The sequence below is a fragment of the Equus caballus genome, chromosome 4, assembly GCF_041296265.1.
Source record: "Equus caballus isolate H_3958 breed thoroughbred chromosome 4, TB-T2T, whole genome shotgun sequence".
Taxonomy (NCBI): Eukaryota; Metazoa; Chordata; class Mammalia; order Perissodactyla; family Equidae; genus Equus; species Equus caballus.
The window spans coordinates 89,562,554-89,571,571 of record NC_091687.1 but is presented as its reverse complement, the minus strand read 5'-3'; the positions used below and the strand labels follow the sequence as shown (position 1 = coordinate 89,571,571).

General features: G+C 47.0%; 1 protein-coding gene across 1 annotated transcript; it reads left to right on the top strand.

Moving 5' to 3' along the window:
• Window positions 1-965: 965 nt before the first annotated feature.
• Window positions 966-1,949, top strand: KLF14 (KLF transcription factor 14). The gene has a single exon (XM_023638783.2). The coding sequence runs from the start codon at window positions 966-968 to the stop codon at window positions 1,947-1,949; it is 984 nt and encodes a 327-aa protein (XP_023494551.1).
• Window positions 1,950-9,018: the final 7,069 nt, after the last annotated feature.

The window sequence follows — 9,018 nt, the reverse complement described above, 5'->3', positions numbered from 1 at the left end:
TTTTCTATTATTAAAATTGTGGGAGTCCATTTTAATGTGTTTATCTCGCTGCTAGTCTATAATTTCTATTTCAGCGTGGAAATTTGTTTGTATGCCTGTGACAGGTTAACGCAGTTTAAACATGCGTTTTTCTTGCCTTGGTTGAATTGTTAAATCGTTACTCAAAGGATTTTAAGTTTCAATTTCAACCATGAGAGGATTCTTTGCTTTTGCAAGGTTAGAAACGTTTCTGGTTCAAAATGCTATTAATTAACGGCTACGCAGTGGCTCCGTTTAGGGAATTGGTACCGACGCGGGATTAACAGTGGCACTGTTAAATGAGAAAACTTTTTTTTTTTTGATGCAAACTCGGGGATATTGCAAATTTGGTCGGAGAGCGGCGGGCAGAAGTGAAATGTAATTCCAGCCCGCTCAACTAACAATCGTAATTATGAATCGAAAGACAGGTCAGGTATTCGCATTTTTTTCCCCCCAGAAAAAAAAAAAAAAAGTTTCTCGGACTCCGCCGGACACCCAGCTGGCGCAGGACCAGCGGGCGAGGGGGGAGCGCAGCCGGCAGGCTGCCCAGAAGTTACGATCGGGGAGTTTCTCTTTATGAAAATTACCTGGCTCGCCAGCAGAGGCAAGAACGCGAAGACAAGATAATTTCGGAGGCTGTTAAAAATGACCTAGCCCGGCGGGCCGCGCGTTCCGAGGGGCTCCTGCGGCCCGGGGCGGGTCCCGCCGCCCCCGCGGCTCCGGTGCGTCAGGGGCGCGTCAGGCGGGGCGGGCTCCGCGCGGGCGGCGGCGGCGGCGGCGGCGGCAGCGGCGGCGGCGGCAGCGGCGGCGGGCGGCGGGCGGCGGGCGGCGCGCACCGGGCCTCCCGCTTCTCGCTCCGAGGCTGCGGGACGGACGCTCCCGAGAACTCTCCCGCCCGCGGCCGGCCGCGCTCGGACGGCGCTCGCCGGCGGCCCGGCGGGGCCAGCATGTCGGCCGCGGTGGCGTGCCTGGACTACTTCGCCGCCGAGTGCCTGGTGTCCATGTCCGCGGGCGCCGTGGTTCACCGCCGCCCGCCGGACCCCGAGGGCGCGGGCGGAGCCGCAGGCTCGGAGGTGGGTGCGGCGCCGCCGGAGTCCGCTCTGCCGGGTCCGGGGCCACAGGGGCCCGCGTCGGTCCCCCCACTCCCCCAGGTCGCCGCCCCCAGCCCCGGCGCGGGCGGCGCCGCGCCCCACCTGCTGGCTGCAAGCGTCTTGGCTGACTTGCGCGGCGGCTCCGGGGAGGGCTTCGGGGAGACCTCGGGGGAAGCTCTGCGCGCCTCGGCCGGACCCTCCGACCCGACCCGGTGCTCTGGCCCGACCCTGGGCTCAGAGCCGGGCCCGGCCTCCAGCGCGGCCGAGGTCTCCGGGCCCGCGCACTCCTCCGGCGCGCCCGCGGTCCCCCGCGCGCCTGCTGGCCCCGGAGCGCCTGCCGACCCTGGTGCGGGCTCTGGCGGGGCCCCTGGCGTGGCCCCCGCCCCCGCCACGGGTCCGGTCCCCCGTCGGAGGCCTGTCACGCCTGCTGCCAAGCGCCACCGCTGCCCCTTTCCCGGCTGCAACAAAGCCTATTACAAGTCGTCGCATCTGAAGTCCCACCAGCGCACCCACACGGGTGAGCGCCCGTTCTCCTGCGACTGGCTCGACTGCGACAAGAAGTTTACGCGCTCCGACGAGCTGGCCCGCCACTACAGGACGCACACGGGCGAGAAGCGCTTCTCCTGCCCCCTCTGCCCCAAGCAGTTCTCCAGGAGCGACCACCTGACCAAGCATGCTCGCCGCCACCCAGCCTATCATCCCGACATGATCGAGTACCGGGGGCGCCGTCGCACTCCCCGCGTCGACTCGCAACCTGCCAGCCTGGTGGACAGCTCCGGCTCCGTCCCCGGCCAGGCACCCAGCGGCACCACCAGCGTGTCTGAGAGTCATTGCTGTTAGTCGTCCCCTCAAGGACGATCCCCCAGGCGGTTTTCCCTGCCTTCCCTCTGCCCAACCCTCTTTCCCAGAGTCATTAGACCAAGGCACAGACTGGTTTCTCCGCTCTGAGGGTGGGTCCAGGCAGGCGTGTTGGACCCTGGGGAGGGACTGGGAGCCAGAAAATAGCAAGAATTCTTAGGACACGTATATCATCCTAAAAGGGGGGGCTGCCTCAAGACAGCCCCCAGGAACTGGTGAGAAGGGATGAACCCTGGTACTCTCCAGAGTCCTGAAGATTCTCCCTTCCCTGGAACCAGAAATGTGAAACTGGAATTCTCAGGTGCCTGAGGAGCTCCCAGTCTCAAAAGACTCTGGTGTCTTACCCACCCATCAGGGCGGACCTTGGAGATGGTGTCAGGGGTGGCAGTCTTGGAAATGTCCAGGACTGGGATGGTGAGAGGCCTTTGGAAACAGAAATGCTTTCTATTTCTGTAAACAGGAATGTTTACTAATTTATTTTAGTATCTTTTACAGAGGGATCCCAGGTTGATGGGAGGTTGATGTCCTCCACTCCCCAGTTGCCCCAGCTACCTCTGCTAGGAGAGGCCATGTAAGAGTCCATGTGGTTGTATGGCTGGGAGATGCTTCTCGGTGGCTGGGGAGTGGTGTGAGTCTGTTTGGAGGTCCTGTTGCATGGTTTGGAACCCTGCACTTGCGTCTGTAGCCTTTCTTTCCATTTGGATTTCTACTTTGGGAGGGTAACTTCCTGGCTCACTCTCACAATGAGATTGGTTTAAAAATTTGGAAGCAATCATAAAAGCACCAAGAATAGAAGAGTGGTCCAGGCTAGTTCCCTCTTCACCCGGAGGATAAACTCAAGTGACTTTGGATGAGATAGGTCCAAAACAAGACCTTTCAGAACCGTTGTTAACATTCAGGGAAATAGGGACATGTGGTCCCGGCTGCCCACTACAAGTAGTCTCAGGAGCGGTAGACTCTGTTCATTTCTTAGTGGCTATCCAGGGGTTTATTTCCCCTGGGGTATGTGCGTTTTTGTCTCTGTGACAGGTGAGTTGGTAGTTGTAGGAGGGGAAAGTGAGAGTGGCTTATTCTAAAGAGCTGGCTGCGCTGGATTTGGGGAAGGAACAGCAAGATGAAAGTTATTGTCAAATAGGAGAACCCTTCTCCCCTGACCTTGGAGTCCCTCAAGCTTACACCCTCAGAATCCCTTTCACCCCATACAGAAGTCAAGCATCAACAGTAGTTTTTTTTTCTATAAGTGTCTCTGCAGCTATGGATGAAATAGTCTCTCACTCCGCTTATGTATGTGTGAATGTATGTACATGTGACCATTTCATTAGAGATGGTGCTGAAAGACATTTCCTGGTTTGGCAAGGTCCCCGTTGGCCCTCTCCTGAATATCTTGTAATAGTCTATCACATTTGTGGAGGATGCCATAATCTTATACAACCATAAAAGTTGTCTAGTTAAACAAACTGCTTTCCCCTATTTTACAGATGAAAACATGGAAACCTAGATAAGCTCAAAGTCACAGCCTGAGTTACTGGCAAAAACGATGACTGCAACTTAAGTATCTGGCCTTCTAAGTGACTCTTTCCCTCACACTTGGTTACCCCACCTCTTCTCTCTCTGGGCCCTTAGTCAAAGGACACTACTCTCCCTTCCTGCCGCCAGGATCCCCTCCCTTCCTATTCCCTGTCACTTCTGTGTTCCTTCGTTGTCCGGTCCTAGCTGAACCCTTTGCCTGTTGTGTTTAACCTGGAAGCCCTTTTCTTAGCAGGTTGAGTCCATTCCCTCCTGCCACATTGTGTGGTCTTGAAGTGGAAATGACTCTTTGGCATCTTGGAAGAGACTTTATCTTTTGACCTGCTAGATTAATTTTCAGTGCTAATTCTACTCTCCTTCTGGTCCTGGGCGTTCCAGCTTCCCCTAGAGAGTGAGGAATAGGAACCTGGCATCTGGATTCTACTAAGTACTCCTATGCTAAGTGAGAGAAAGATTCTTAGGAAGGACCCAAAGAGTGTGGCCTGTGATCCTGAAGAGGTTCAGTGTTTCCTAATGTGGACTAAGCAGGGCAGGTGGGGCTCTACTTGAGTTACATGTGTGAAAAGGAGGTCCCCAGTTGTGGAAGTAGGTTTTGGTGGTGGGAAGAGTCCTCCCTTTGCCCTATTTGTCTTCTCAGCTGGGACTGGATAGGAAGGGCACTATGGACCTTGTTGAGGACTAGATTTCCCCTTTGTTCCCTTCAGTAGAAAATCTGCCATTGGGTAGATGACCCAATGAAGCTAACAGGAAAGAGACTCCCACTGACCATTCTGGAATTGGGCTTAAGGGAGCTTGGCTTTTCCAATCACCCTTTGATAAATAACTTGTGATTCTCAACCTCCCAAGTAGTATCCTTATCTGGGTTCTTCTACCTAGGGGACTTTTGTCTGAGCATGGCCTCTGACAGTCTAACTGCAGCATGTCTTTCAATGACTCCTCCTAGGTCTTGGGGTGGTGGGGAGGGAGACACCCAGAACAGCAGAGTAGCCAGATAATGGAAGCAAGATTTTTAGGCTGGTCTTTCCGTCTGAGTATTGTTACCCTTTTCACTCCAGCAGCCAGACAACTCTTGAGGAGTTAGTAGTGAAATGCTTTGGAAGGGGCTTCCTGGTTTTATTGGTGTTTCTTTTGCTTCTTTTTGTTAATCAAGTGGAGCTCAGTGAGTGAATGTGTCTGGGGATTGGTTGGGGTCAAGCTGAACCTCTGGACCCTTTCCCCACCTCTGCCCTCCTGAGTTCTGATGTAGAAATGACCCAGTAACAGAATCTATTAATAGAATTATTCCTGAAATCTAGGTTGGAAACTGGGAATGAATTCCAGACCTTGGGAATGAGGGATTTGGATCCTCTGCCCCTCTTGGTGGGGGGGGGGGGGGGGGGGGAGGTGAGGGTGGTGAAGGGTACAGGCCTTGCCCCCCACCAGTGGGGACAAGAATCTGTCATTTGTCCCTATTTCCCTGTTCTTCTCCAAGTAGGGAACCATATTAGAATGTTAGTCTTGGCCCCTGTCTCTACCTCTTACTCACTTCTCCCCAAAGAAAGACGGTGTTCTCTGATGGAAACATAGAGTAAAGGATCATTGTACACACACATACACACATACTCACACACGTGCATGCTCTAAGCTCTCTTCTCTCTTTTGCACCTCTTTGCCTGCAAAGTGTATGCACTCCCCTCAGATGCTGCTTTTATATGGTAAGCACACCTGTTTAGGCCCAGACCTCGTGATTAAGGTCTGAAGAGCACTTCCCTCTGTCTCCACTTTTGGGGTAGCCACGCCCCTTGCAGCTCTCCAGGTAAGTGGCTTTTTTGTATATTCTGCTTTGGGTGGGTAATCCCAGTACCAGGAATTGGGAGGAGCGGGAGAGGCAGTGGAAGGATGGTATTAGAAAGCCCAATTTTGGCCATAGGTACAGCTTCATCAACAAAATACTGATATTTTGATCCTCATTAGTCTGATTCTTGTATCTATTACTCAGTTGGCTGAGAATTTAGAGGGAAAAAGTTTATGATTAATTTTCTCTCTGAAGCCCCAACATATGTAAATATGCATTGGCTGTTAAATCTTGAGAAATAGGCAGTATGACTGGAATTAGGGCACCAAAGTAAGGTGTGTGGAGATGGGATGTTTGGTGTGCCAGGGCACAGGGCTTTAGTGCTTTCGTGATCTTGGGCCTTTCAGTTCTTTGGCTTTTTCAAGTCGTAGCAGCTTATGGTAGCTAGTGTCCACAGACAAGTCACTACTTTTTTAGAGGTCCTGGACATAGGGCTTTGCAAAAGTAGGCTGCATAGGCCACTGTGGATCATCTTGATTCACACAGATATAGTTCAGACAGGCTTGCTGCAGAAGGGAAAGGCGCTATGGAATGGAATGATTTGTGCTGCCTTTATTCTCAGCCAGAATTGCTGATGAGGACTTTAAGGTGCAATGGTGTAAGTTCCACATGTACTTCAAAACACAAATTTAGGAGATTCTAGCCCCTAATTGTGTTAGAGATTGGCAGGTGACATTAGATCAGTTTCACCCTGTTTTGTTCTCTTTTATCTTGATTTGAATTGCACCCATTTATAGGGCCAAGGAGAGACTTATGGGAGGGGCCAAGTTCTTTAATATGGGCTATCCAGAGTCATCTTCTATTTATGTTCCAAGTTGTTGCCAGATGTGTTGACTATATAAACCCTGACAGTGGAATTTCAGGGACTCAAGATGTGTGTTCAATCATAGAAGAATGGTGGATTTTAATCATAAATAAAAAAAAAGAGAAATGCAAATGTTTGTTATATAGGGGTTTGAGGTAGAGAAAAACAATGCTATTATAATCCCAAAGGTGAGGAAGAGTATTAAAAAGAGTTGTGCCTGGATTCTTCTCTCCTTAGGAATCAGGTCTATTCAGGAAATCAATTAGGAGCCATATTCAAATATAAATTTAGATCTTGAAGTCAAATTGGAAGGAATGGGAGAGTGAAAAATGAATAAAGACAGGCTGATTGAGCTGGAGGAAGAGAAGGATTTCTTTAGAAGAAAGGTTGTGTTCTTAAAGGATAGAATTGACAATACAAATGGGAAAATAAGAAAGACCAGGAGCCAACTGATCTTAAAGATGGGATTATAAAAGAGGGTGGTGGTTTAGTCATTACTAGGTTAGAGGAGGTGATCGAAACCCAAAGAGATATAACAGAAGGATGGAAGCAAGCTCTCAGAAAACAGAAATGCCCACAACCGCCAGGGATCTCAGGCCCAAGGTAATATTGAGAGGCACCTACCTGAATCTGCAGAGAAAGCAATGAGAAATCATCCCTTCGCCTCTGAGATAAGTGTATAGAAGGTTGTACAAAATACAGACAGTACTTCCAACATTTTTTGCTTAGTCTCAGTGATATTACCATTGTAAATGGGAAGACAAAAATGGCTTGGAGAATGTACAGAGTTAGATCTCTAAGGGAATGCATAAGGCAGATGAGACATGAAATATGTCAAAGTAATTAATCAAATTAATAGAAATTAGGGGGAAAAAAGCATGATCATCCCAATTGGTTCCAAAATAAGCGTTTGTTAAAACTCAACACCAATTCATGGTTTAATTTTAAAACACCTCAGCAAACTGGTAAAAAAAAAAAAAGGTAATTTCTTAAACCGATGAAGAGCATCCACCAAAAGCCTACAGTAAACATCAAAGTTAATATTGAAAGATTGCAGGCATTTCTGTTCACCATATGCTAAAACAGAAAAAAAGTCTCAACAAACTCCAGGCAGGTAATCACATAAAAATACGACAAAAGTATGACAAAACCCCATGCACTGAAAGATATAAAAGCAAACCATTACCCACCTCGGAAAAGAGGCAATTATAAAAATTTAGAACTGAATGAAAACCTCAAACACTATATAGCAAAACTTCTTTGATGCAAGCAAACGGTACTGGGGAAGGAATGTAGTTTATAGCCTTAAACTTTTATTTAAAAAGGAGACTGAAAGTGAATGAACTAAGCTGTCAACCCCAAGAGAAAAAGAAAACAAATCCAAAGAGATAGAAAGAGACATTACCATGGAACATGCATTCTCAAAAGGGAAGATATTGCCCCCAAGGGAGCAAAAATTGGTTCTTGAGGGGTGAAAAAATTGTTAGCTATTACTATGGTTGTGCCCCTCCAAAAGGCCATACTACATAAACATATACACTATAGGGGTAGTTTAGGGTTTTGAGGAGAAAGGGGTCATGATTAAGAAAAATGTCTATAAAGGCTCCTAGAGGGGTGATATGAAAAAAAGTTGAAAAACACTGTCATAGATAAAAGCAGAAATTAATGAAACAAAAGAAAAAAATAAGTAGAGTTGAACAAAACTCTTTTTAAAAGCCTAATAAAAATAGATTTCTTTGCCAAATATGATTTTGAAAAAGACAGAAGGCACAAAAACAGGTATCAGGAATTTAAAAAGGCATGAAATTATAATAACCCATGAGCAGATTTTTTACATTGTAAGAGAATAATACAACCAACTTTATATCAGTAGAGTTGAAAAATAATATGGATAATTTTATAGGAAAATATAAAATTTCAAAATGGTCTAAGATGGTATAGAAAATCTGAAACTGAAATGTTAGTCAAAGGCTAGCAAAAAATAACTAGGTCCCCAAAAAGGCACTAGGTCTAGGTGGTTGTATAGGCAAATTCTCCAAACTTTCAAGAAACAGATAGCTTCCATCCTTTATAAATTGTTCCAAATCATAGGAAAATATATAAAATTATCCAATTTACTCTATATTATGTAGTTAAGCTAACCCTAATACCAAAACAAGTAAAAGGAGGGGTGGGGGAGAATCTGCTTTTATCTATGAAGTTGTGCGCAATAATCCTAAGTAAAATATTAGGAATTCTAATTCAGCAGCAAATGGAAAGAATACTGCATTATGATCATGTGAAGTTTATCTCAGGAATACCAGATTAATTCCATAATAGAGATCTATCAATGTAATTCACTATGTTAATCAAAGAAAGGAGAAAAATCAATGACTTTCTTATATGCCAGCAATCATCAATCAGAAAATGTAATAGACTAAGTGATTCCATATAGAGTAGCAAAGAATAACATAAAGAACCTTTATAGACAAAACTATGAAACTTTTACTGAGTGACATAAAAGAAAATATGACTAAGTGGAGAGAAATAATGTGTCTGTGGAAGGTAAAACTCAATGCTATAAAGATGTCAGTCCTTTTCTCAAATTTACGTATTTAATGCAATTCCAATCAAAAACCCCCAAAAGATTTTTTTTTTTCTTGCAGAGGAAGACTTGCCTTGAGCTAACATCTGTTGCCAATCTTCCTTTTTTTGCTTGAGGAAGATTTGCTTTGAACTAGCTAAGATCTGTGCCAATCTACTTTGTATGTGGGTCACTGCCTCAGCATGGCTGCTGACAAGTAGTGTAGGTCTGAGCCCAGGAACTGAACCTGGGCCGCCGAAGCAGAAGGCACAGAAATTAACCATTAGGCCATGGGGCCAGCCCCCAAAAAAGGTTTTTCATG

What these genes read in the sequence shown, in the direction of transcription:
- KLF14 (XM_023638783.2), top strand. Translation starts at nt 966, where the DNA reads ATGTCGGCCGCGGTGGCGTGCCTGGACTACTTCGCCGCCGAGTGCCTG.